Source organism: Eublepharis macularius, chromosome 14, assembly GCF_028583425.1.
Source record: "Eublepharis macularius isolate TG4126 chromosome 14, MPM_Emac_v1.0, whole genome shotgun sequence".
Lineage (NCBI taxonomy): Eukaryota > Metazoa > Chordata > Lepidosauria > Squamata > Eublepharidae > Eublepharis > Eublepharis macularius.
The window spans coordinates 869,178-896,880 of record NC_072803.1 but is presented as its reverse complement, the minus strand read 5'-3'; the positions used below and the strand labels follow the sequence as shown (position 1 = coordinate 896,880).

The window sequence follows — 27,703 nt, the reverse complement described above, 5'->3', positions numbered from 1 at the left end:
TGCAGTTTATATAAACAATTTACAAATAAATGCTACAGAAGAATTAAGAGACTCTGATGGAAGATATATGATTCTGAAAATCAGGCTTCTGGAAGGCAAGATTTACACACTAGCAACAATATATGCGCCAAACAATGCAAGAGAAAATTTTTATGAAAATGTTTTCCAATCCTTTTTCGATTTTCAAGCAGGTAATGATCATGGGTGCCTGGGTCCCCCTAAATTTGTAGGGAGCCCCTCCCTAAATCCTCCATGGCCCCGCCTCCACAGATGGTGGCAATGGAAGCCCCTCCCTGTGGTGTCATTGGCTCCTCCCTATGATGTCACTGGACCCCGGTTCTTTTAAGGACCAGCCCAGCCCCAGCCCCCCAGCCCCCCAGCCCCCCCTCCAGGAAATTGGAAAGTCTATGCCCCTGTCCCCAGGCCTGTCTGCATAATGTGGGTGAAGACCATCTTCTTATGTCCTGTCTTCTTTATGAATTTGCTGACACCTCATCCAAGAAACTTTCCTCCAAGAATCTTCAGTGTTAAATACAAATTAGACCCATTTATTGTTGGCTGTTTCCAAGTCCAGTCCAAATCACATGGAGGCGGAGCAAGACCCGTTTTTAGCGATCGGCTCTTCAAATTCTCCTGTCACTACACTTGTTTCGTCAGACTTTGTGCTCCCTTCCGTTCACCTCACTGAGGCTTTAAAAGAAGCCTTTTTGGTCCCACACAATTACATTTGATTTCAGAAAAGGAAACATCTTTAAATCAAGAGGACTAGTCTGAGGGAAATAGTCAAATGAAGCTGAAAGGATGGGTAACAACAGTCAAATCTTTTCAGGATGCTTCAAAATGAAACGAACAGTAAAGGAAGCTCAGATTGAACGCGTACCACAGTTTCGTGAGTGTACCAGCAAATGCAGGAAGATACACGCAGGGTTAACGGGGCAAGGCAAAAGGCAAGAAGGCTTCCTGTCAAAAGCAGAAGTCTTTCTCAAATGAGGTGAACAAGAATAAGCACAACTTAGCACAAAACTTTTAAAGACAAACAGTATGCATTTATTTCAGTACATTCAAAAGAGGCAATTGGTCAGGAAGATGATGAGGCCCTTGGATGAGTCAAGAGTGAAAGGGCTTGGGAAGGAAGTCTGGGAAATGGCAGAGAAACAAAATGGATTTATTCCATTAGTTTTCACAGCAGAAAATGTAGAGCAATTACTCCTGCTAGAGCCACAGTTTTTGGGAAGGGTATCAGAAAAACAGGATCAAAAATAAAATTCCAGGATTAATGGACAAATTAAAAACAAACAAATCTCCAGGCCTGAATGGCATCCAGGCTTGCAATCTGGAAGGCCCCTGCGGCACTGGTGGCAAGGCAGAAGTGGCACTGCTGGTCCACATTCCGCCGGGGGAAATGACAACATGCCCCCCTCTGCAAGGCACAGACGGCACAGAAAGCACGCATGCCGGAGTCCGTAGCAACCTCAGCAACACCCATCAAGCACAGAAGATGGCAGCTGATGACGCCCCTGTCAGTGGCACACACAAGCGCAACCAATCGCCACCCACCAATCCAGCCCCTGCCCCTCAATGCCAAGCCTACCCACCCCAGAGAGCCAGCAAAAGCGCTGCCCCAACAGAGGCGCATGGCCCATGTGCCCCAGCCAGCCCACAGGGGAAGGGAACTTGAGCAATGCACAGGACCGCCCCCCTTCCCCAGCAAGGGCCTGACTGGCAGCAAAAGTGCTGAGCCACAGACCCTGCTCTGAGCCACACACCCCCTCCCCCTGAAAAGGTACACGCAGAAAGACAAGGCAGAGGCCAGGCGCGAAGCCACAGCCCCCACACCCACGGCAGCACCCTGTCCTCTGCGTCAGGAGGCACTCCACTGCAGCCCTCGCATCGCCGCCAGCCACAGGGGCCCGGCAGAGGCTGCTGCACGGACAGGCCTGGCTCAGTGGGAAGGCCCTGGGAGAGCACTGCCAGGGCTCTGCTTGCGGGGAGGGGAGAGGCAGGGGAAAGCTTCGGAGCTGATGTTTCCGCCTGCAGATGGCAAAAGCGGGGTCAGGAGGGCCCTGCAAACGGACCACCCCGGAGATCCATCACTTTGGCTGGGGGCGGGGACAAACCCCTCTCGACTGCACCTATGGGAGCATTTCCCTGCATCTCCCCCGGGCCCCCTGAACAGCACTGCCAAACCGCATGGCCTTTCAGGCGCCAGCAGTGCGGGTGGGGAATACAGGACCCAGAGACCACACCCCCTCCCTGTGGTCCTCCCTCGGACCACCTACCAGTTTATTACCAGGGCGAGCCAAGCACAGCGGCCAGCAGGGGGTGTGGGGGGAGGGAGGACCAATACGTGGGGTCTGCCTTCAAGGTGCCACTGGACCCACTGGCCAGGGACAGAGTTGTAGAACACGCCAGACCTCCCTGAACATTCATCATGAAGAAGTCCAATGAACTGGGTTGCCAAAGCCCTCCATCCAGTGTGGCCCCAGTGCATTTGTGAGCTAGTAGATGTTATATACTTGGACTTCCAACCGGAAACTATGAGTAAGCCTGGCAGTTATGGGGTGAGATGGGTCAGAAACTGGCTAAACAAAAGAAAGCATTGATGGTGGTGGACAGCTCTTGCAGCAATGGGAACTAATGGGCTGAGCTTTCCTATTTAACTGGGGTAATTTGGCTACCTATCAGTTACCATACTCGTTTCAAGGTATTGGTTATCACATACAAAGCTCTTCACGGCCTTGGCCCAGCATACCTACGGGACTGCCTCCCTCCCTGTCTCTCCACAGCAGCTTCGCTCATCTGAACAGGGTCTCTTGCAGGTGCTGGCCTGTATGTGGGCGAAATCAACAGCAGCCCGGGCATGGGGCTTTCCCTGTGGTGGCCCCTACCCTGTGGAACAGCCTGCCTGAGGAGCCTAGGAGAGCCCCCACCCTCCTGGCTTTCTGCAAAGGATGCAAAACTGTATTCTTCGAAAAGGCTTTTTTACTCCGATAGGAGGGCTTTGTTGTAAGGAAAGGGGTCTCAGATGCTCTGCTAATGAATTAGGGGGGACCACAGACTTCACCACTATGTTGCCGTACATACTACCTGTGGCTTTAAACAAGTGCTCCTATCAGCTTCCTGTGCTTCGTGTTGTCTCATGTCAGCCCTGGAATTGCTTCTGTTCTTTTTCAGCATCTCTTCAGCTCTGCGCTGGATTCTTGCCAATGTCATGTCTTTGTAAACTTGTTTATATTTACCCAATGGCGTTATGGAAATGTCCTAATATTGACTACTAATCTCACACTGCGGAATCCGCCTTGAGTCTCAATGAGAAAGGTGGACTATAAATGACATAATAATAATAATAATAATAATAATAATAATAATAATAATAATAATAATAATGTAAGCAGCCTGTAAGGATGCCAGGCAGCTCTCAAAAGGCTTCACTTCAGGAGTTAAAGTTCTTTATTGAGGCCAGTCCCATGCTCTTACGCCATCCTTGCTAGGACTGGGGGCTATCGACAAACCCGAAGCAGATAAAGGTTCCCCACGATTCCTCCTACTTCCCCCCCGCCTCCTGACAGTCCTCTAACTCTGCAGGCAGGAAAACAGGCCGTGGGACTCCTAAGACTTCTCAAGGCTGGGGAGAGAGATTACAGCAGGACTCAGCCACCACTTCCCATTCTCAGGTTTCCCACCCCCGCGACAGAATCTCAGACAGAACCACTGCAACAGCATCAGCTGCAGGGGTATGACACAGTGGGATTCCCGGGACTGGTGCTGTTTTACTTCAATGATCTGGAACTCGGGGTGAGCAGCGGAGCGACCAACTTCATGGGAAATACCAATTTATTCAGGAGGGGGAATCCAAGCCAGATTTTGAGGCGCTCCAGGAATCTCTCTGTAAATTGCACGAGTGGGCAACCTCGTGGCAAATGAAATTCAATGGAGTTATGTGTAAAGTGATGCACCCTGGAATAAAAAATCCCTGACTTTCAACAGATGCTGATGGGGTTTGAACAGGCCACAGCGGACCAGGAGAGTCAGCGTGGGGTTAGGGTGGACAGCTCCGAGTAACAATTGACAATACGTGGCAGCAGCAGAACGCCCAATTCCAAGTCAGGGATTTTAAAGAAAGGGACCGACAACAAAGCAGCCCTTGGATAGTGGTACGGCCCGGCTGCCTTTGAAATACCGTGCGCATGGCCTGAAAAAGGATATTGTAGCACTAGAGTTGGAGCAGGAAAGGGCAACCAAGAGGTTGGAGCATTTTCCCCTGGCAAAAAGACAAAAGAGTTGGGACCTTTTCCTTAAGAAAAGAAGTAGGGACGTTTCAGAAAAAGTGAACAGGGAGCCTTTCGGCCACCGGTGCCGTGTGGGGGAGGCTCATCACGGACAAGCTCACGAAGCCTGCAACCCGGGCGCAAAGGCAGCCCCGCCCAGCTGGGATCGCCGGTGTTACCATTGGCATCACATCTGACGGGGAGAGGTGTCCAGTGGAGTGCCAAAGGGCTTGGTCCCGGGCCCAGCACGTTTCAGCGTTTTTAGAATTTAATGATGTTTGGAATTTAATGATCACTCATTAAATTTGCTGATGACACCAAACTGGGAGGAGCAGCAAACACCCTTGAAGGATAGCATTCAATGAGATCTGAACACACTGGAAAAGGGGGCAGATTTGAATAAGATGCAATTCAACATGGATAAGTACTAGGTTCTCCATCTGGGTAATACAAATGCAAAGCATGCATACTGGATGAGGGATACACTTCTTGGTAGCAGTGTGTGTGAACAAGATCTTGGGATACAGGAGGATAGGAAGCTAAATATGAGCAGTCAGTGTGATGCAACAGCAAAAAAGGCAAACACAGTCTTGGGGCACACCAACAGAGGCATAACATGCAAATCGCAGGATGTCATTATCCCACTATATACCGCATGGGTCAGGCCCCACCTGGAGTTTTGTGGGCAGTTCTGGAGGCCTCACTTCAAAAAGGACGTGGACAAATTGGAACAGGTGCAGAGGAGAGCAACCAGGATGACCAGGGGCCTGGAGACTGAACCCTGTGAGGAAAGGCCGAGGGACCTGGGAATGTTCAGTTTGGAAGAGGCTGAGGGGAGACACGGTTGCTCTCTCTAGGTATTTAAAAGGTTGACACTTAGAGGAGGGAAAGGAGTTCTTCCTGATGGCAGCAGAGGACAGGACTCGAAACAATGGGTTTGAACTACAGGAGGGAAGGTACCAGATGGATATTAGGAAAAACTTCTTCACGTTAAAAGTGGAATCCAGCAGTGGGATTGGCTGCCTGGGGATGTGGTGGGCTCCCCCTCATTGGCAGTCTTCAAGGAGCGGCTGGACAAATCCTTGTCGGGGATGCTGGAGGCTGTCCCTGCATTGGGCAGGGGGTTGGGCTAGATGGTCTCTGTAAGGACCCTTCCAACGCTAGGATGCTATTCAGAGAGTCTCTCCAAGCTCCTTGTGGTGTCATATGGGTTTGAATCACGGGTACTCTTCCTAGTCATGTATGTTTCTTTGTAGCTTGTTAACGTCTGTGTAAATTCTCTGGATGGTCAGGTGGAGCTCAGCACTGCTTTTATCTTTGCTAGTTAATTCAACACAGCTGAAGAAACTTCTTACTATGATCGTTGGCAGTAAGTGGTAAATTTGGCCTCTGTAATCTTGCTGCAGAAATAAATAAGCAATATCAGATTTATTTTAGATGCAGATTCTCTCATTATCCCCTAGAAAACCAATCTTTTTCTAGAGTATGTTCACATATTATTTTAGTTTTGACAGCTGCAGTATCTACAGAAAGTATCATGAACAAGGCTAATCAGGATTTCTGTTGATAGCTCTCTAAAGAAGATCTAGGTGAGATATTTCCGAGTATACTGTCGGTTCTCCCACAAGCCTTGCAGAGCAGTCTGAAAACCATCCGCAGAAAACCTGGTTAACTTTAAATTTTATATATTTGGTTAGGATTGAGAGATGTTAGGAGACCGGATTTTCGTTGTGTGCATTTTTTCAACAATCACAGGGTTAGTTAGCTTAAATTCTTGGATGATTAATGGAGTTATATATTATCTCCATAAGAATTAACTCTCTGAAATTATTTGTTTGTTTAACATTATTTATAATCTATCTTTCTCACTGAGACCCAAAGAGGGTTGGCAGCCTCCAGGTGAGGCCTGGAGAATGCCCAGAATCACACCTATTCTCCAGGTGACAGAGATCAGTTCTCCTGGGAGAAAAGAGTTGCATGGGAGGGCGGATTTTATGGCATTCTGTCCTGCTGTGGTCTCTCCCCTCTGCAAACCCTGGCCTCCCCAGGCCCCACCCCTCAAATCTCCAGGAATTTCTCAGTGGCTCAGACCTTCTACAGCAATGCAATAGAGTATGGATTTGGATACAAACAGAAATCTTATGCAGCACTGAAACAAAGCTGAACTAAAGCATAAGCCATTAAACATGGTATATTAAACGATGAGGAAGCCACCCAGTGGGTACGCAGTAATTGAGCCCATAGCCCGTCCCTTAATCAAAGCCTCTCTCGGAACTATTTCCTTACAGTACAGACCTCCTACCCCTGTCAAAAGCCCTGCCGGATCATTCAGTTTTGCAGTTTTCAGAAATCCAGAAGAGCGGGAGCTTCATGATCTCCCCAGGCAGGCCAGCCAGCCCATAAGGCGGGGGCCACCACCAAGGAGGCGCGTGCAGCAGGGCAGAGGTTGGTTTTGCCCCGTGCAGGATCCTGCTCAGGTGAGCGACGCTGCCTGGGGGGAGAGAGGCGGCCCTGCAGCTACGAGGGCCAAGCCCTGGAAGGGCTTCGTATGGGGCAGCCAATACCCTGAGTCGAGCCCGGTGACTGGAGGGAGGGCGCCAGAGAGACTGCAGAAGGGGAGCCACACCCAGCCGCTGTTAATAACTGAGCCGCAGCAGGAGGCGCCCCTGAGCCGACTTCGAGGGACGCCCCACGCGCAGCGCATTGCAGCAGTCCAGCCCGAGCCGGGCGGGGCCTCTGTGCAGCCGCGAGGGCCGCTTCTCTAGCAGCAGCGCAGCGTCTAGCGTAAGCCCGGGGGGAGCGGGGGCTAGAGACCGGCGCTTCCCGGCCAGCGCCTTGCCCGGCCTCGGCCTCCAGGTGTCGCCCCACTCCGGCTACCTTCTCCACTGCGCCGGCGCGACACGGCCGCTGAGCCCCACTGCGCAGGCGCGAGCGCCCCGCCCCCCCGCGGCTCTGGCCGTCCCTCCTGCGCACGCGCGCTGGCGCCCGGCCGTGATCCGGAAAGCGCGTCGAGTGGGCGGGGCCTGCGCCGCGGAGGAAGAACGGAAGGAAGGGAAGGAGGAAGCCGCCATCTTGTCGTCGCGTCGCCGCCGCCATAGTCCGGAGCAGACCGACCGACGGAGGAGGAGGAGGCGAGGGGAAGAGGCGCCCAGCGAGAGCGGAGGCCGGCGAGGCGCGGCCCGGCCCGGCGAGGCTAGCGGCGGCGGTGAGGCGCGGCCCCTTCCCCTCCCCGGCCCCTTCCTGCGCGGAGGGAGGGAGGCGCGCGCGCTCGCTGGGCCGGATCGGGGCCCGCCCCGCACGCCCCCCCCCCGCCGCCGCGGCTCTCAGGGGGCGCAGGCCGCGAGGCCCGCGCAGGCGCCCCCCAGGCCTCGGGCCTGCCCGGCGGGGGGCTCTCGGGCCGACTGGGAGAGGCCTGCGGCCCGCGCTGGAGAGCGGCCTGCCGCGGCCCCCTCGGCCTCGGGCCGCCCGGCGCAGCGGGGAGCGGGGGGGGGCGCGGGAGGCCTAGGCGGCGGGGCGCGAGTCCCGCTGCCCGAGGAGAGCGGCGAGGCCTGCGGGGCCGGCAGCGGAGGCCGCCCGCCCTGCGCCCGGCTGCGTGGCGGGGCCCCGGCTAGGTCTGTGGGGCAGCCTCTGTCGCGGCTGGTGTAGCTGCCGAGGGCCCTGCCCCTTGGGCGCCCTGCTGGCTGGAATGTTGCGACGCCTTTCCCCGCAGCAGGGGCCCAAAGCGGCTCATTTCATTCTTCTCTCCTTCATGTCATTCTCACCACGACCCTGTGAGGTAGGCTAGGCCGAGAGTGTGGCTAGGCCAAGGTCGCCCGGTGAGCTTTTGTGGCAGAGCCGGGGTTTGCACCTGGGCCGCCCAGATCCTGCTCCCCACACTTTGGCCACTCAGCACCACACAGGTCTTGCCGTAGCCTGCAGTGCAGGGGGGATGTCGGGGGTCCTGCAACGCAGGGGGGAGGGGGACGTATATCCCAACCATGTTTGTAGCAGATTCATCATACAGAGGCTTTCTTTCCACTAGCTGAGGGAAAGGTAGCTGAGGGCAAGAGCACCAGCCTTAAATTATATTAGTTGTGTCATGTTGCTTTGCTGACTTGGGAGCACCAAGCAAAAATGTTGTTGCTTTATTAAGAGTTGTTAGATTAAACAGGGAATCAGCAAGGTGTTTGGTTACTTGCTTGCCACTGAAATCTCTCCTGGGGGGCTGTCCTTTGCAGTGCCAGGGTTGGTGGGGAGTGCTGATCTGGGGCAGCTTTTTCAGCAGTGCTACTTTTTGGACCCTTCTTCTGTTAGTAAAGTAAATGACCTGAATGGTATTACTTAGCATCCACGTGGACATCTTTTAGCTGTTCTAGATAGGTACCTGCTCCACAAAACCATTGTGTATGTTAATTGTGTGACTTGTCTTTCAGACTGAACTGAGTGACTTTGAATAGAACTCCAGTTTGCCAGAAGACTTTTTAAAGGAGGAGTTCCGCAGTGCATCAGCGCAAGTGACTGCTTTACTTCTGAGTGACTTTACAGGTGCTTGCCTGCATTGCAATAAGACTCGTATATTGAGCAGGACATTATTTATCTCTTCATCTTGGAGAGCCTAATAAACTGTTATTACAGTTTCTGTACTCACTTTCAAAGCTTTGGAGTCAAGAAAGACATCTTTATAAAGCAGAACATGAGTACGGCCAGAACAGAGAACCCTGTTATAATGGGTCTCTCCAGTCAAAATGGACAGTTGAGGGGCCCAGTAAAACCCAGCAGTGGCCCAGGAGGCGGGGGAACACAGGCTCAGCAGCAGATGAACCAGCTGAAACATCCCAACACGATCAACAATGGCACTCAGCAGCAAGCCCAGGGTATGCCCTCCACTCTCAAGTAAGTACTTGCATAAAGGCTTGTTACACCTGGAGGCACCTATGTGACGGTCACGAGAGTCCTGGCTCCTTGATCGGAGCACTTTTCCTCATAAGCTTGGCTTATTATTAGGGACCTGTTTGATGACAGGCTTTGCTTGATGCTTTGCTTTACCTTCCTTCTCATTATTTTCTAGTGGTGAAAACCCACTGGATCAGACCGGTGGACCGTGTAGGGCAGCATCCTATTTCTCACAGCAGCAATTTCACCAGTAGCCCTGGAGGAGCCCCAGGTTCTGGTATTATGGGAGAGTAAGAAAAAGCTCCCTCTGTCCACTTTCTCTATCCCGTGCCTAACTTCTTATAAAGGTTTTCTGTCATGCCCCCTTCAGTTGTCAAATCAAGCCTGAAAAGTCCTGGACTTGACTCCTATAAGAAAGGTGCTCTCTGACCTGCTAATCATCTTGTTTGCCCTCCTTTGTACTTCCTTCAGCTTTGCAATATTCTTCTTGAAATATGGTAACCCAAACTGCATGCAGTACTCCAAATGAGGCTGCACTGTGGCTTTATTTAAGGTAATACAATATTGGCTGTTCTGTTTTCAACCCCTTTCCTAATAATTCCTATCGTGGAGCTTGTATTTTCTTCTCTGCCACACACTGGTTTGACATTTTCATCAAGCTTTTCACTACAGCACCAAAATGTTTCAGTCTCCCTCTCAGCTAGTTCAGACCCCATTAGTACATATTTAATATACGGATATATATTTTTTCTGCACAATGCGTGTTCTTGTGCTTATAAACATTGAACTCCATTTGGCGTGTTGTGGCCCACTCATCCAATTTAGAGAGAGCCTTCTGTGGCTCTTCAGAGTTGGACACATTCTGAGTAGTTTCATGTCATCTGCATGCTTGGATTAAACCCACAGTTCCAAGTCATTGATGAATAAATTCAGTAACACAAGTCTCAATACCGATCCTTATGGTACCCCGGAATTTCATTCCCCTCCATTGTGAAAGCTGTTTATTTCTACTCTCTGCTTCCTGCCATTTAACCAACTTTTAATACACAAGAGCTGCTCTCCCCCATGATCACAAAACTTACTCAGGAGTCTTTGGTGAAGTATCTTTTGGAAGTGCAAGTATATGTCTTCCAAGTCACCCTTCTCCACATACTTATTAATCTTAGAGAACTCTCAAAGGTTGGTGAGGCAGGTCTTCCATTTGCAGAAGCTGTATTGATTTTCCCTCAGCAGACTTTGTTCATTGATGTGTTTAAAAATTCTGTCTCAGTAACAGTTTCTGGAACAGATGTTTCTCTAAGTGTCCTATAATTTTGCAAATAATTTTAGTTTCTCTGCCGTATCCCCATTTTCCTTAACCAATCCTTTTATCCCTTTGTTATTTAAAAGGCCAGCCTGCCTCCTTGGCCATTTTCCTGCTATATTTGAAAGCGTTCCTATTTGTCTCAATGTTTTTACCATCACCTCTTCAAATTCTGTTTGCATATTGTCAACTTATATTTGTTTCACCAGAACTTATGCTCTTTTTCTGTTCATCTTGTTCAGGCAACCTTCCACTTTTTACAAAAAAGCTTTTTTCCATTTTATTGCTTCCTTGACTTGAGTCAGTAACATACATCCTTCTGAATTTTGCACTACCTTTGCTGGTTTGAGGTATACGTTCTATCTGGACCTTAGTTAGTGTAGTTGTAAATAGTTTCAAGGTATTCTGGAGGGTTTCAACTCTTAATTCTCCCTTTTAACTTCCTTCTGACCAGTTTCCTCTTTTGAAATCAAGTGATTTCTTTGGACTCTGAGGGCAACTTTCTGTAGACATGAATGCTGAACTTTATATCATTGTGGTCAATGTTTCAGCCGGGGGAACAACTTTTTCACCTTGCACCAGGGCTTGAGCACCGCTCAGAGTTGCCATTCCTCTGGTTGCCACTGTGACCTCCTGTTCTAATGCGCAGCCATTTGTGATGTCTAGAAAGCTTGTTTTTATGTCATGACTTGAGCACATATTTGCCCTATCAATGTAAGGACACGACAAATCTGCTGTACTTCAACTCCAGATGGTTGTCCTTGGTACAAGAGGATATTGATTTATCAGGCAGGGATGGGGTCCTTTCTAAAGGATTCTTTCTGCCCTTCTTAGCTTGATGCTGTCCACAACAGCAGAGGAAGCTATTAGTACAGGAGTTGTTGTAGGTCCTTAAGGGTCTCCTGTTCTCCAAGGGCCAAGAGCTACACACATTGAGCACACACCCACAATTTCTGCCCCATCTTCTTTCTATATAAAAGGCAAGCCGTATTGGCGACAACTCACTTTTTATTATGGATGGATACAAACTCTGGAGGTCACCGTTGAGGCGGGAAGCTCCACATTCCTGCACTCTGTTTTGTTTTTTCTCAAATGGTCTCTGTTGCTTGTGGGCAAATAATTGTACAAGTGATGCTCTTTGCAGAACACTAGGCAGCCCTCACCCCCAGCTGGTACTCTGATTCCTTGTATGCCTTTGCAGAATAGCCCAGTACTCCATTTCTGCCAGGCTGGCTTGGATTCTACTGGGGTCAGCTGTTTCAGCAAATGTGATTGGGTTCTAGCTGAGTGCTGATTGGTCATTGGGCTTCTTGTTCTTCGTTGATCTGAATTTGTTGCTCCCTTCGCCACATTGTACAGCATCTTTGGCACCGTCGCCTGGCATAGGTCGAAAATGTCAGGTTCCTTCCTGAAGGGAGACGGACTTTCAGCAGGGAGGCAAAGGATAGTAAGGGATTGTAAAATGGTGCTTTATGGCTGAAACGATCACGGGTCTCTGTTCTAATCTGCTTTTCGACAGCGTTCCCAAAGTGGAATACTGTTAAAAATGCACAGAAATCTAGTCATCTATCGATCTATAGATACATAAAAATTCAGATCCTTTTGATAATGTTGATGTAAGGAAAAGAGTTTTAACTGCCCATCTGAATTGCCCAGGGGGCCAGATCATGCACAGAAGGCCATTCTGTCAGTCTGTGGCCTCCTGTATTTTTGAGAGAGAGCTGTTAATAGTTGGCATTAGAACCTACAGCAAGGTTTTGCTACTGGATCTCTGAACAGGGCAGTGTGTGTGCAGCAGAGTAAGAATTGGGACCTTCAGTTTCATTTGGAATTATATTGGCCACCCACCAATAGAGCTTTTTCAGAATATTCATTCATAGCACTTAAACTGGTTGCCAGTTTGGACTAACTGAAGATTTCAAGGAGTATTCCAAAGCAGACAGATACACAGTATGCTACAGCTGCCAATAGCAAGGCTAACATGGCATGCGCAGCGGTGGCAAGGGCACGCCTCCATGAAGAGGCATAGCTGAAATGCCTTTCTGGCAACTCCAGGAGGCGGCCTAGAAGCACTCCTAAGCTGTCACTCTCTCAGGAGCAGACTGCATTCAGTAGAGATCATTCCATCATGTCTGCAGTTTTGGGACCATCCACATGAGCACCTCAATCTTCTCTAGATTAAGTTGCGACTGATTCCCCTTCCTCTGGCTGAGAGCCAGTTTCAGACAGCTGCTCAAGGATGATCCTGTCACTCATTCAGGTGGGAAAGGAGGAATAGAGGGCTGACTTTATTCGCGTGCTGATTACTGCCTTCTCCAAAATAGGTGCCTGCTTGCAGCAGTTTTGTTTAGCCCTTATAAGTTTTGGGGACAAATAGATTAGGACAGCCCAAGAGGGTTCCCATAGAGAACAGTAATAGCCTCCTCCATTTCTTTCCGAACTGTCCAAGGAGGTAAGAAGACAACTGATACCAGACTGTCCCTGGAGCTCAGCCTCTGCATAGCAGACCCACAGGGACATCAGCAGACACAATAGTCCATGAGGGACAAAAACAGGGTTCTGGCAGCCAGCCAGAGTGGCCAAGGTAGACCAAAGCAAATTGAAAGCAGTCTCGCTAATTTGTTTGGAACTGCTCAGCCACAGTTTGCTCAGTCACCCTGGCTTGAAAAGAAAAATTGGAGAAGGGTAATAATTATTCATTTGAATACCGTTCTTCTGGATGGATTAGTGCCCACTCAGCAGTGAACAAAGTCAGTGTTACTATCCCAGCTGGGGAGCAGGAGCTGAGAGGGATGGCTTACCCAAGGTGACCTGCAGAGCTCATGGCAGGAGTGGGATTCAAACCAGTGACATGCTACGTTGCAGGACAGCTGCTTAACCATTAGACTACACATGGTAATTTGGAAGTGATCTTAATAGTTGTAAAAAAGCCCTCCCATAATGAGGAATTTATTACAATCAACAAGTTGGCAATCAGTCTGTTAATACTAGCCATGATAGGCTGTGGTTAACTGGACATATAGTAATATACAAATGAGTTTTGTCTGCATATTTGGGTGTTTGCTCTGATTGCTGCTCTGAAATTAGGCTGAGAACATCTTGAAACACTTTGATTTGCATGTGAAGCACCCTGCTCAGTAGCCAAATGAAAATTGTAGTATGGCTTGCTAGGTAACACTCATTCTGTCCAATTTCCTGGCTAGTTAGTCACTGTTGTAATAGGTGGCATAAGGACCCTGGGTGATACATCTGCACCCACAGGCCTTCTATTTGAACCCTGCTGTAGCTTCCCCAAAAGACTAGGGGTTGTACTTTGGTGAACATGCTAAGATCTTCTGTGATAGTTTGCTGACCTGCATGCGCAGCTGTAGCTCATGAGGGTGGGGGAGTAATGTCTCAATTTGTGTTGTAACTATCGTTTAAGGAGACTGGCATTCCTTCTCTTGAGCTCTTCTCTTGTGCTTTCCCCTGACCTCTTTTTCTGGCTTTATGATGCTCTTAAAGAAACGGTGCAATAATGGGGAAATACAGAGCAAAGCTTCCCCAGTGGCAAAATAATCCAGCGCAGTCGCTGACATGACCCTGTTGTCTTAATTTAGACCTGGCGATGACTGGAAGAAGACTTTAAAACTCCCTCCAAAAGATCTGCGGATCAAAACTTCGGTAAGAAACAACAAAGGGTAAAGCAATTCAGGGTAGCTATGTTTTGCTTCCTCGATTTTAACCCTTGAGCAAGAGTACTTTAAAGGACCCCCTCCTCCCATATGAACCTACTCGACCACTCTGGCTTTTGGAGGCCCTGCTTTGGATGTCCCCGCCATGTGAGAGACTAGATGGGCGGCAACCCAAGGAAAGGCCGTCTTGGCCTCCCACCAGCGGGCGAAGGCCTTTTCTGTTTTCTTTGTCAGTCCTTCACTAACTCTTCCCTCTTCCCTGTTGTATGTACGTTTTATGTGTTTATGTCATGCTTTATTGTGTTAAATACATATATTTGTATTTTAAATGCTTTTAAATGTTAGAAATGTTTTCGTGTATCATTTTAATGTTTGCTGCCTGTGGGGACCCTGCATTGAGTGGAAAGGCAGCATAGAAATGTGTTAAATAAATAAAACGAAAGGTAAATGCTTGGTAGAAATTCTGCTGATTCCACTTGTGATGTTAAGCAGCGAATGTCCTATGTGCGCAAATCTTAGCTTCCAGTCTATATGTGCAAAAGAGAATTTGCTTTATCTCTTACTCCCCATGGCAAGCAGGTGAGTGGTGTTGGGCCAGCCTGCTTTGCTCACATGTGTCAGCTTTGGGAATGTGTGTCTGTGTGCGTTTGTACAGTAATAAGGAATTTGTGCATAGCCTTCTGTGGAGATTGCCTTACATTCAGGGCTGTCTTCCTTTCAGATAAATAAGAGTACATTGCTTTTAGATGATCAGTTTTCGGGAAAGCCCTAGCTAACTGTCCTGGTTTGCTTATTCAGGATGTGACCTCCACTAAAGGAAATGAGTTTGAAGATTACTGTCTGAAACGGGAGTTGCTGATGGGAATTTTTGAAATGGGCTGGGAAAAGCCATCTCCAATTCAGGTGGGTTTGTGGCAGCTCAAGTAACTTGCTCCTTTTAAAGGGGTGGGGGCGGCATGTGGTGTGATGCTTCCGATCAGCTGTGCAGCCAGATGGCAGATCCTGCCCTGTTTCTTCCCCTGGGACTCTGGCGGCATCTCCTAGGTCTGCCCTGGCTGGTGGGTGTCACCAGTTCTGTAGGAGAGGGTTGGGTAGAATTGACTCAAAACCCCACCCCGTCTGTATTGTGGAGGGTCTGCAGACTTCTTCTCATAACTGGATGTAGCAGGAAAGCTATTACCAAAATACCTTGCTTTTCTACACGTCGTGTCGGTGTTACTGTTTCCTGAAAATGTTGAAATAGGTTCTCTGTTAAATGCCTGTTAGCACACCCAGCTCTCCTCTCCTTTTACTGTCTCTGAAGAAACTGGCAGCAACCTCAGATCCAGATATCCAGATGGCTGCTTAGTTAGCCTCTCAGGTGTCTGCCTTAAGGTGGGTGGGAGCTCCACTTTAACTTCTGATGATTCTCCTGGCGACGCTTTGGTGACAGTCTGTTGTTACTGAGAATAGAAGATTAAGGAGAGAGTGCTTCGGGTGCCAGAGTCTCGGCTGGCAGGTGCGTGCATTGGGATTGACCTCTTGTCCACCGTCACTGGTAGGCACTGTAAGATGAGTCTGTGCTGCTTGGCACTGTGCTGACCCTTCTGGCTCTTTCTCAGGAGGAGAGCATTCCCATAGCTCTGTCTGGGAGGGACATCTTGGCAAGAGCAAAGAATGGAACTGGCAAGAGTGGTGCCTACCTCATTCCCTTACTTGAACGACTTGACTTAAAAAAGGACAACATACAAGGTCAGTGGCAGACGGAAGGGCCTTCAAGTGAAAAATGCAGGATGACCCTGGATGTTTACTAGCTTCAGGAATTCCCATTTCCTTGCTACAGACATGCCTGTAGAAGCCGGGACTGGCATGGTGCCTTAGCCCTGCTGTGTTAGCAAGACCTGTTCCTTCCTGAGATCCCCTTGCTTAAGGAGGACAGGGCTTCAGTGTGCGCAGCATGTGATGTAAGAAGGAGTGGGGGGCTTGATTTATGGAGCCCTGTCCTCTTCAGGCAAAGGAGTCCAGAGTTGGGTGGTTGGCGAGAATCTCTGCATGACCTGACTGTAAATGCCCCCCCCTCCCTGTTTTTTCTTTAAAATTTAACAACAAAACAGTAAACAATAAACAGCAGTGCGATACAGTACAGGTGAGCTAAGACCGGACACAGGTGAGCTAAGACCGGACACAGGTGAGCTAAGACCGGACACAACTAGACTTTTCTAGAGTTTTTCAGCTATAATACAGAATTAGAGTAGTACAACCCTTAATTAAAAACAGAAAGGATCCAATGGGTATTTTTTATTGGGACTAATGTCCTTTGTACTGGCAACCAAAGTTCCCAAAAGTCTGCAAGTTTTCCATCTCTGCACACTTACAGTGCAGTCCTAACCCTCCAGGCAGCGCCATTGCTCGTTCGCTGGTGTAAATGGGGCGGTGCTGGACGGCGCTCTATTGACTTTTGCAGGATAGACCCGCCGGTGCCCAAGCGTGGCAAGTGAAATGCAGCGGCCTCTGGGAGGTCCCGCCCACTGTTCCCCTGACAACCCCGCTCACACCAGCCAATGGCCACACCCCTCCCCTCACATCCAGGCGAGGGAAAAGCAGCGGCACAGCCAGTGGGGAGGCCGCGATCCCCGCTGCCGCCAATAGGCCCCCTGTCAGAGGGCAGGTGACAGTGAAGGTCCAGTCTCATTTCTATTATTTGCTTGGATAAAAATTTACCATTTGCAATTAGATCTGTTATTCTAATTAGATGCTTGGATTTCCAGTTTATGAATGAATCTTTATCACAAGCTGGTTCAAGCCACACTTGCCCCGTAAAACAGGAATAAGGAGATATATAAGGAGCCAGTTTAGGTCTATTCCTATCCCAGGTTTCCAATGCTGGTGCTAAGAAGAGATGTTTTTAGGCACTCCGGTTTTGTATTCCAAATGATTTTTTGCAGCGTTCTAGGAAATGACCCCCCCACCCTGTTTAAGAAAGAGCTTTGCTGAATTAGTTTGTGGTCCACCTTGTCAAACAGTGGGCAGAGATGCTTGTGTAGCGCTCACGTCACGAAGCAAGGGGTTTGCACTGACGGTCCCCCCCGTCTCTTGCTCGGAGGCTTGCCTGCCGTGGAGCACGGTCAGTTTTAAAGCCAGGGCCCCTCGCCGCCGCCGCCTCGCAGCTCTTCGCAGCCCTGTGCATATTGTGTGACGCGCTTAACTGACTGCCAGCCTGTGGCCTCCCTTGACGCTCGAGCTCCGCCGGTGGAACTTGTGCAGCTGCTCGCACGCGCGCACCAGGAGCGAGCACAGGAGGCTGAGTGTTCTCCCCTCTTACAGCAATGGTGATCGTCCCCACGCGGGAGCTTGCCCTGCAGGTCAGCCAGATCTGCATCCAGGTCAGCAAGCACATGGGAGGGGCAAAAGTGATGGCAACCACAGGAGGAACCAACCTGCGTGATGACATCATGAGGCTAGATGATACAGGTAGGATACCTGGGCTGCTGAAGAACTGGCAGGAAAATGCTGCGGAGAGGCAAAGCCCCAGCTGTTGGCTTTCAGTTTTCCTGCTCTACCCAGTGCCAGGCCCCCATAACGCAGGTTACAGTTTGTCCGTGCTTTTCCTTTTGCAGTGCATGTGGTGATAGCTACACCAGGGAGGATCCTGGACCTTATCAAGAAAGGAGTGGCAAAAGTGGACCATGTCCAGATGATTGTTCTCGATGAGGTAATCCCTTGCAGCTGTGCCGGTCCAAAGTGTCATTCCTTCAAGGGTCTGAAGGGCAGTTTGAAACCAGGCCTGTGTTACGGTGTCAGAGAAGTCTCTTCCTCTGTTAACCCAGAGGGGTGCTGCATATGTTTGAGGAAGTGCCCAACTTAGTTCCCCAGGAAAAACTGAAGCTCAGTTTTGGCCTGTGGGTTGTAGGGCCAAATGCAGTGTTAGGACCTGCTATAAAAAAAGCATGGAGGAGTTTCATGAGTACGTTGATGTTAAACTTGTCCATTTCTCACTACAGGCAGACAAGTTGTTGTCCCAAGATTTTGTTCAAATAATGGAGGACATTATTCTCACGCTACCTAAAAACAGGCAGATCTTGCTATACTCAGCCACTTTCCCTCTAAGTGTACAGAAGTTTATGGTGAGTGCAGTGCTGATATCCATGTCATCCGGGGCTGTTGGTATTTACTGCAGCCCTCCTGGAAAACCATGTCTTTGTTAATTAGCCAGCGGTGCACTACCTATTTTCCTAAGCATTGGAACACCTTCTTTCAGAATTCCCACTTGCAGAAACCTTATGAGATTAACTTGATGGAAGAGCTGACACTGAAGGGAGTTACCCAGTACTACGCCTATGTTACTGAGCGCCAGAAAGTGCATTGCCTCAACACGTTATTCTCCAGGGTAAGCAATACTTCGTTCCCCCCAAATCCTCTCCTTTTCATGGAGCCAGTTAGCTCTGTCTAGAGTGTAAGAGAAAAAGCAAGACGCTGTGTAGTGATGTAGTAGTAGTACGAGATTGCACGGTGCTTCAGATCTTTCACTTGTTACTTTCATTTTCTGTCCCAGTTGATTGTTTTGTCTATAAATAGCTCTCAAACATTTGTGTAAAAGTTCTAACTTAGTTGTTATATATAATTGCCCGCTTCATACTCTAGGCAAAGACACAAGTATATTTCATATGTCTACCAATGTCAGTCTTAGAATTGCTTATTCAGGACGGCTTTTTGCTCAGATAGGAGGGCTGTACTCTATGCATCAGTAAAGAGAAAGGGACCATAGACTTTACTGCTGTGTGCTGCTATGTACTCTGTTGCTTGAATTATGATTCTTCAGAGCATTTCAGTGTTATTTAATAAGTCAGTCTTAGAACTGCTTATACTCGGTTTCACATCAGTTATTGAAACGTCTTTGAAATTGGCTGTAGTGTAATTCATCTTCAGTCTCAGCGAGAAAAGTGGGCTATAAATAATGTGAATATATAAAAATAAGAGAGAGGGTTTGGAACGTGGTTGCTGATGAGGTGCTTTGGAGTTATGCTGTTTTAAAAGCACCCCGTGGCTCATTTCCTCTCTGCATTCTTATCCTGAAAGGAAGATAGCAGTTCTGCCATTCCCTTTCCAAATTAAAAACTGGTTTTCCTATCTGTATTTTGTGTGTGTGTGGTGTGTGTGGTGTGTGTGGTGTGCAATTCACAGCAAACGGTTGTCAACCCATGAAAACCTTTTGCCAGAAGCTATAGATAAGTTAATTGAATGGCATTGCCATACATAATCCATGTATCTGAAAATACTAGTTTGGAATTTCAAGGCAGTGAAACAATTACAATTAAATGCCTCTTTTTTCTTTTTTTGACATAGCTCCAAATTAACCAATCGATCATTTTCTGCAACTCTTCCCAACGGGTTGAACTGCTAGCCAAGAAAATCTCCCAGCTGGGATATTCATGCTTCTACATTCATGCAAAGATGAGGCAGGTTAGTGTAAAATTCAGAGCAATTAAATGGCCTCTACTTTTTTGTTCCATCAGGGCTGTGGTATTGAAGGAGATCAGGGCAGCACTGCTGCTCCTTGTAGCTGATTGTGTGGTTGTCTGTAATGGACTTTGCTTTGTGCTGCTGTATGCCATGCAGCAACTTTATAGTCTGCTGTTTGAGGCACTGAATGGGTCGCATTTGCTGCTGACCCTCCAGGGATGGTTGCTAAATCGTAAAAGGGAACAGGTTGGTACAGTTTCTAGAACTGGCATGTCCTGGCTTCAGTTCCAGCAGGACAAAACTTGGAAATGTCCTTGAGTAAGAGTAAAAGAGGCAGCCAATGGTGAAGTGGCACAGAATATGATGGTCCATGTCTAGCGCCATTTTTCCTCCATTGAGTTGGCTTGTGTGGCTTGGGACCCACAGAGGAGCTAAAGAGGAAAAGCTCCAAACACTAGAGGACTCCTGTAGAGAGGGAGTAATCAACTGTTCTTCTTTGCCAGGAGCACCGCAATCGAGTGTTCCATGATTTCCGGAATGGCTTATGCCGCAATCTTGTTTGCACTGGTGAGTGTCCCTTTGTCTTCTCTCTGGTTCATATGCCCGTTCTGAAGACTTTTAGTGAGGCTGGTGGCCACGGAGACCAGTGGTGGTGTCTTGCCTTGGGAATGCTCAAAACTTTATATTTTACCCAGGCTTTTAACGAAGGGGTTTTATCTTTTAAACCTTTTTTGGTCTGCTTCTGGATGTACATCATTTTAGGCGGCTTTTTTGCCCTACCAAGTTTTAATGGCATCAGCTTGTTTTTTAGAGAGGCATGTGTGTGGCTATGCAGGACCTGTCCGTAACCATCTAACCACTTTTACCAGATCTGTCATCTGAATGTCTAAGACAAAGGCTTAGTGCCATGAGCTATGTGATACTACAAGCCCCCCCTGTAGAGCGGGCTGTTCTGCTGCATGCTGGTTGTGGAAGGTCCTGCTTGCTGTTTTTGTTGAATTGTCTAAACTGGAGTGCTTGACTTTCAGATCTGTTTACCCGAGGTATTGATATCCAAGCTGTGAATGTTGTGATAAACTTTGATTTTCCAAAGCTGGCAGAGACTTATCTCCACCGTATTGGCAGGTCAGGTAAGGAAGCTCTGTTGCAAGGCAGGAGGAATGGGTTTGATGAGACTTGGGACGGGAGGCAGCCCTTTTCCATCAAGGCAGCTCAGCATCTTGGCGGGAGGAGGAATCTTGCCTCTTTTGGAGAGGTTATTTAAGGCAGCAGGGTGGGGCGGGGGGCCCTGTGAAGAGAGCGGCATGGATCCAGCTGATGAGTGAGCCATTCACCCACTCTGCCATGCCGACCCAGACGCTGTGCTCCCCTTGCCCAGCAACTAGCATTGGAGAAGGGGCCTTTGTGGGTGGGGGTGAGACAAGCAGGAGGAAATTGAGGGCAGGTGAAGTAGAGGTGGCTCCGTTGGGACGTTTGGAGCAGGCTCGAGGAGTGGAGACGTCTGTCTCCTTGAGCCTGTACTCGGCCGAGGAGTGCCTCTGCTTGTTAGCACACTAAATGTGTCTGATTAAGCTCCTGTCTTTCCTTCTTGAGTGGCCTCTCAGTACTTTGTTTTCCTGCCTTGGGTTCTGAGGTGCCCCGGAGAAAGGTGGCCGTATAAACGAAACCTCATTGGTAGTTTTAGGTGGGTAGCCGTGTTGGTCTGCTGTTGAACAGCAGGATTGAGTCGGGGCCTCTGGCTCTCAGAAGCATGCGCTCCGAAAATCTTGCTGGTTTCTAAGGTGCCACACATCTCAAAGTTTCTCAGTCTTACTGGTGCTGCCCTTGAGAATTGTACTGGAATCTGAGCCACTGCTGAGTGACACACCTGGCCCCTGCTGTGGGTGTAGGCGGCTAGCTTTGCAGCAGCTGTGCTAACTGCCGCGTCCTCTTCGCTTGGGGAGGTGCACACACTGCCCGGGAAGAAGCAGGGCCCAAGGACGGTTCCAAGCAGAGGCTCCCCAGGCTCCTCCCCAAGCCCCTGGGAGTAACTGTTCTGTGGGTTCCATTGCTGGCTAACAACCAAGAGTGCCCACATTTTTGTTGCTGCTGTTTGCATTTTTACTGCTGTTTTAACTGTGTAGGTCACAACATGAATGTAGGTCGCAAGAGCTTGTTCTGTGTGATGCTCCTTTTGATTGAACACATGAAGGAGCATAGATTCTGGGTTATGGCAGAGATCCAAATGTGAATGTTCCTCCACTTACATGGTACCCTTCTCTCTAAGGGAATAACAACATGGAAGCAGAGATGAAAAATGCCGCCATAAACGGCAATGCGAAGCTGCTTCTGCCGGGGGGGGGGAGAGGGGGGGCGTCTTTGCTTCCTGTGCTTGCCTGAAGCTGTAAGGAGCAAGTCCTGCTACATCCATTGACTTACTTCCTTGCAGGTCGATTTGGCCATCTCGGCCTCGCCATCAACTTGATCACCTATGATGATCGATTCAACCTGAAAAGTATTGAAGAGCAGCTGGGGACAGAAATCAAACCCATTCCCAGCAACATTGACAAGAGCCTGTATGTGGCGGAATACCACAGTGAGCCTGTCGAGGAGGAGAAACCTTAACTGCTGCGTACGTATCTGAGCTGGGGGGCAGGCTTGGGGGAGATGGGTTGCTTTGGGCCTTCCTCCCCACGGAGCGTTGAAGGGCGGAGACCCTGAAGGGGGTGTGCTCCCTCTCGTGTCTTCTTACCTCTTTGTGTTACTGAACATCTGTCAGCTGCTCATGGGCGCTGCTGCTGCTCTGCACTTTGTGCCCATTAGCTGCTGATTCTTGTGCCTACAAGGTCAGATAAGAGTTTATAGCTTGGTCTTTAAGAGTACCGTGGTGTCTTGTGGATCTTGGACTTGTGCTGTGCGGGGGGTGAGGTACAGCTGGCGTGTGTAGGGTAGGTGCCTACAGTTCTTGTTAAGGAGCCTCGGTGTAAGCAGTTACTCCCTCTGTTCCTAAAGAGTGGTTCAAGCCCATTTTTGCCATTCTTCCTTCGTTTGTGTTGGGGGCTGAAATCAAAGCAAGCACAGTAAATAGAAGAAGACTGGCTCAGTGATTGGGGTTGTCAGAAGCTGAGCAGGAGGAGAGCAACTCAGCAATACAGGCAGGATACCACCGAAAGGCCCATCTGAGAGCAAGCGGGGCAGATAAACCAGACGGTCTGAATTAATGCAGCCTGTGCCCTTGTGCCTCTGCTCATGCTGTCAGGGGCAAGGGGGGGGGTAGTCTTAGAGGGGGAAGTCGGTGTTGGCTGAAGGAAGTACATCTGCATTCTAGAATGCATAATTGCCGCTTACAGCTGAGTACAGTGGCTGTAATTCATGTGTCCCCTCCAAGGGCGTGGGATGCAATGATGCGTCCTTTGAAGCAGAAGTCCTGCATGGAGTGGGGGGCAGAGCTGTGCCTGTGCTCTGTGCCGATAATGGCTGGCTAACTAGGAGGCCCCTCTTCCTTCTCTCCGGGCTTCAGAGAGAACCAGCAGTGCCCTCTCGTCTGCCTCTCCTGGACCTCTGGCTGTGTCATGTACCTTTATCCCATGGAGGGGGTCATGAGATGGAGTGTTTAGAAGTGCGCTGTGGGGGGGGGGGGCGGGGCTCTGCTTTGGCAAATGTGGCTCTTGAGCAGAGTCAGTTTGCTGCTCATGGAGTTCTTGTTTTCTTTCCTAGGCTTTGCTCAAGCACAGAAGCTAAAGCCCATTGATCCGGATATGTGACACGTTGTTTCTTTGGGGATGCCCTTCTCTTTATGGGTTTTTCATCTTTTCATTTTGGATATGTGAAGATTAAAGAGCTTTTTTTTTCCCTTTTAAAAAATTCTGGCTGTGAGGAAGAAAGCAGAAGATAGGAAGGAAATACTTTTTTTGTTTTCCCACTTGTTTGCACTGTGTGCTGACTGAAATTAGTTGCACTAACTGCTGGTTTTAATTTCTTTCTTTGTGGAGAAGAAGAACTCTGAAAAGAGGAGACTCCCAAACACAAGCTTGACTGCAGTTTCCAGTTCCCCTCCAGCCGCCTGACTGAGTGCATTTCAACTTCTCCCTGGCTCCTCACCTGTCTTTAAGCGAAAGAGCTTGTTCCTTATTTGTGCAAAGTGCCTTATGCTACGAGACCCTTCAGAACATCACCTTCAGACAGCCCACGGAGTCATTTGGGTTCTGGTCACAGTTTCTCCCACCTCCCCTCCTTTCCTTCTTCCCCCTTCAAACAAGCTGGGCTGGGATGTAACACTTGTCAGTAATACTTTTTTGTTTAACCTTTTTTAAAAAAAAAAATCAAATGGAGGAGTTGAGATGCAGTTGCAGTTCACCCACCTTGTAAATACGTGTATTTAAACAAAAAGAAACCTGGAACATCTGGGTTGATTCAGTGCGACATCAGCACTCCAGGAGGAAAGCGCCACTTGCTCCCCACCTGCCGCAGGAACCCGTGACAAGCTCTTGTGCTCTAGCAGAACACTACAGTGACTGGTTTCCCTGAGTTGCTGCTGGTGGTTACAGCACTTGCTAGGTTGACTTGGTTCAGAGCCACGGCAGTCTTTCTTCTCTGAAGTGTGTTCCACGGAATATTGGATGTGTATACTTGTATAGACTCTGTAAATATGTGTTCTTTTCTGTTATGGGTTCATATAACTTTTTCCTTTTTTTCCTTTGAAGTTTGCTGGGGTTAAAGGGATTACAGGTAGATCTTGACAGCAGCTACAGGTGAGAGGGGCTCAGTTTTCTGCAACACTATGAAGTGCCAAGTGCTGCAATTTTGGCCTCTGAGGAGGTGACACTTTCTCTAGCACTTGCAACTCTTGGAAAGGGATCCAGGTGTGGGGTAGAAGTGTGAGCAAGCCCTTTGAGTTCTCTCCCCCCCCCCACCCCCCAATCTCCTCCACAGTGGTGGCATGCATTTCAGGAGACAAAGACCTGCTTGCCATAGTCAAGGCAGAGTGTCACATGCACAACATGGAAATGGTGCTAAAAAGAACCAGAACCACTGGCATGACCTGCCCGTTCTCAAGTTCTCTTGACTTGGGTTGCCTCTGTCCCTTGTTTGCTCCTTTGTCCCAAACCTGTCTATTTGTAGCGGCTTGAACAGGTCAGGGCAAGGCCCCCTACCCCCTCAAACTGTTTACTGACCTGTTGGTCTTGTATACGACTGGCAAGTGCTTTAGATCCAAGTAGTGTTGCTTCAAATTGTGCCCCTCCCAACATGCTTGATGTTTGGCCTGATCTACAGGCAAAAGAAATGAGAAAAATCAACCCGTAAACTTCTTAAGAATCCCGCCCCCGCCCCGCAACAGGCTGCCAGGAGGCACCTGGAGTCGAGTGCAGGGCCGCTCTGCTTGGGCGCTCTGCAGTCTGACGTGGTATCTGCAGTGCCACACTTTCTTGCCCTGAGAATTCCCCTGATTCACCTTCCATTGACAACTGAGAGCCGCCACTCCAGTGTGCACCACCCGTTTCCTGGCGATCTGTGCTGGAACCACGTGCCTCCTGGCAGCCCCATTCGGAGAGAAAATGTTTGCCCAACTCCAGAGTAGCGTAGCCAAAGCTGCACTTCAATCCAGCCCAGCTGCTGAGGACCTTCCTGGGGCTGCAACAGGCAGGCTCTGTGTGCGTCGGGGGGGGGGGTGGGGGTCGGGGGGGGGCAAGGGTTAGATGGGAAATTCTGACCAAAAGCAAAATCTTGCTTCTCTTCTGCAGCCAGTTTGTCGTCCCAGCAGCAGGGTGTCAGAGAGAGGGTCTTTTGGTGCAGAGGGACGTGTGCGGACGTGTTGGATCTTGTGAACACGCACACCTGATGCTGATGCCCTGTGCCATGAGTGGGGGGTGGGCTGCTGTGCCCCACGCTGCTCTTGAAGCACAGCATTTTTAAGTCGGAAGTAGTATTACTTTAAACAGGGCCTCCTAGAAGAGGGAGTGGCTCTGGCATAGATTCTTGAGCTTTGCTTTCAGGTGGCTTTTTTGGGTCAGGAAGCCACCTGGTGCTCGCTAGTCGCCCTCTCTCTCTCTAGGGCATAGAAGGACTTGTAAATGGAAAGATGCTCCAGATGATGACTAGGTAGACCCTGGTCTTTTTTTTTCTCCCGTCTAAAAATAGATCCTAAGGATGTTGTATGTGAAGGTAACTTGGCTGCCATCTTCATGGGCTGCAGCAGTCGAGAGCAATCTCTTGGGTGTGCTGTGGCATTCCCAAGGAAGCAGTTGTGCAGGTGCCTTGTGGCTGGCTTCACCCCTCGAGGCCTTGGAGCTGGGGAGGGGGCAAGCCAGCCTTGAGCTCCATGCCTCGGTGTGCTCTTCCCAAAAGATGCCACACTTGCCAACGGAGGGGGGGGGGAGGGGTGGTCTTACTTGGCGCTTTTAATTTATTCAGAATGAGATGGGAGCATCTTTTCCTCTGCCCCTCTGGCCTTTGTGTCAGGAGCTGGGTAAGATCTTGGATGGGACACAAGGGCCGAGGTGTTAACATCTGACATCTCATTCTGATTTTCTTTTAGGGGTGGGTCTGCCTGCACAGGAGCTGCTGATAATCTGCCAGCTAAGGGAGATGCTGTGTGGCAGATGTGCGCCACAACCCTTGTCTTGCCTTTGGGGGCACATCTGTTGCCAGCAGTAGGCTGACCTGTGCTGCTGGTGCCGAGAGTGCCACTGTCGGGGGTACAAAAGGAACGCTGCTCATGGGGCAAAACTGCCTTCTCCATCCTGGCAGTTTCAGAAGATCAAGACAACGGTGCTTGCAGTGCCATCTCTCTCTGTGATCTCGGGGTTGGGAAGGTGGCCGAACCCGCCCCCCCCCGCCCCCTTTGGCAGCATTCTAGGATCCTGTGCAGGCAGCTGGGGGTGGGGCGGGGGGGGTGGGGGGGCGAATATACCAAGATACAGCCTGCTGTATTTTAACCAGGAACTGGGGGGGGGGGGAGGAGAATCTGGAAAAAAGTCACTATTCCCTTTATTAAAACTGGAAAATTGGGGTGGGGGGAAGGGATGTTTGTGTTCAGTTTAAGCAACATGGTGTTTTCATTGGTCCTCAATCCAGGCTATGTTCGCTGTGATGAACAGGGGGGACTAGAATTGGAAAGGGGTGGGGTGGGGTGGGAGGGAGAATGAACTTTATTTTGGAAACTAGTAATTGGCAAATGTCCACTTGAGCTCAGGTTTTGGTTCAGTGTGTGTTTCTGTACACAAATATATGGTGAAATGCTGATGGTAATGGTGCTGGAAAGCAAAAGTGCTGAATGGTAAAATCCAGGCTTATTTTAAAGAAGAGAATGAGCTCAATAAAAATTCACTGGGACTTGAATTTGTTCAGACTCTTTGTCCAAATGGGTGGTTTCTTTGAGCACAGAACGGGAAGAGGAACAGTCCTGGAAGGAGGGGGCTGGGCAGTGCCTGTATACTATTCTGGTATGTGCATTCGCCTTCTTTTAGCTGCATCGTTTATTTGTTTAAAATATTTCTATGCCGCCTTTCTACCCAAGTAGGTCCCAGAAAGCCACAAACATTAAAATGCCACTTAAAATGGTTGTTGTGGGTTTTCCGGGCTGTATCGCCGCGGTGTTGGCATTGTAGTTCCTGACGTTTCGCCAGCAGCTGTGGCTGGCATCTTCAGAGGTGTAGCGCCGAAAGACAGAGATCTCTCAGTGTCAAACCACTGAGACGGTTTGACACTGAGAGACGGTTTGACACTGAGAGATCTCTCTCTTTCAGCGCTACACCTCTGAAGATGCCAGTCACAGCTGCTGGCGAAACGTCAGGAACTACAATGCCAACACCGCGGCGATACAGCCCGGAAAACCCACAACCACCATCGTTCTCCGGCCGTGAAAGCCTTCGACAATATATCACCACTTAAAATATTTATACAAGTCATTAAACATACACCGTTCAACCAGGGTGGGAGCAATAAGAGTTACTGGTAGGATACGCCAAATAAAACTGGTTTTCGTGTGCTTGCAGATGAGGATGGAGGAAGACACAAAAATCTCACCAAGGGGGAGCTCCAGAGTCAGTGTTACAACTGAGAAGGCCCTTTCACGGGTTGCCACCTGCCTAGTCTTAGTTGGTGGGGGGGCCCAAAGCAGGTCCCCCAAAGATGAGTCATCCTTAAGTTACGTTGGCCCAAAGCCCTGT

The 27,703-nt window shown here is 49.4% G+C and overlaps 1 protein-coding gene across 1 annotated transcript; it reads left to right on the top strand.

Annotated features, from left to right (window-relative positions):
• The first annotated feature begins 7,317 nt into the window (after positions 1 to 7,317).
• On the top strand, positions 7,318 to 26,873 carry DDX6 (DEAD-box helicase 6). The gene is made up of 14 exons (XM_054997713.1): positions 7,318 to 7,473; positions 8,681 to 9,140; positions 14,043 to 14,106; positions 14,916 to 15,020; positions 15,719 to 15,848; positions 17,421 to 17,567; positions 17,714 to 17,808; positions 18,098 to 18,220; positions 18,355 to 18,483; positions 19,440 to 19,556; positions 20,060 to 20,123; positions 20,585 to 20,686; positions 21,985 to 22,167; positions 23,253 to 26,873. Exons 2-13 carry the CDS (start codon positions 8,941 to 8,943, stop codon positions 22,158 to 22,160), a joined length of 1,452 nt encoding a protein of 483 aa, XP_054853688.1. The 5' UTR covers positions 7,318 to 7,473; positions 8,681 to 8,940; the 3' UTR covers positions 22,161 to 22,167; positions 23,253 to 26,873.
• Positions 26,874 to 27,703: the final 830 nt, after the last annotated feature.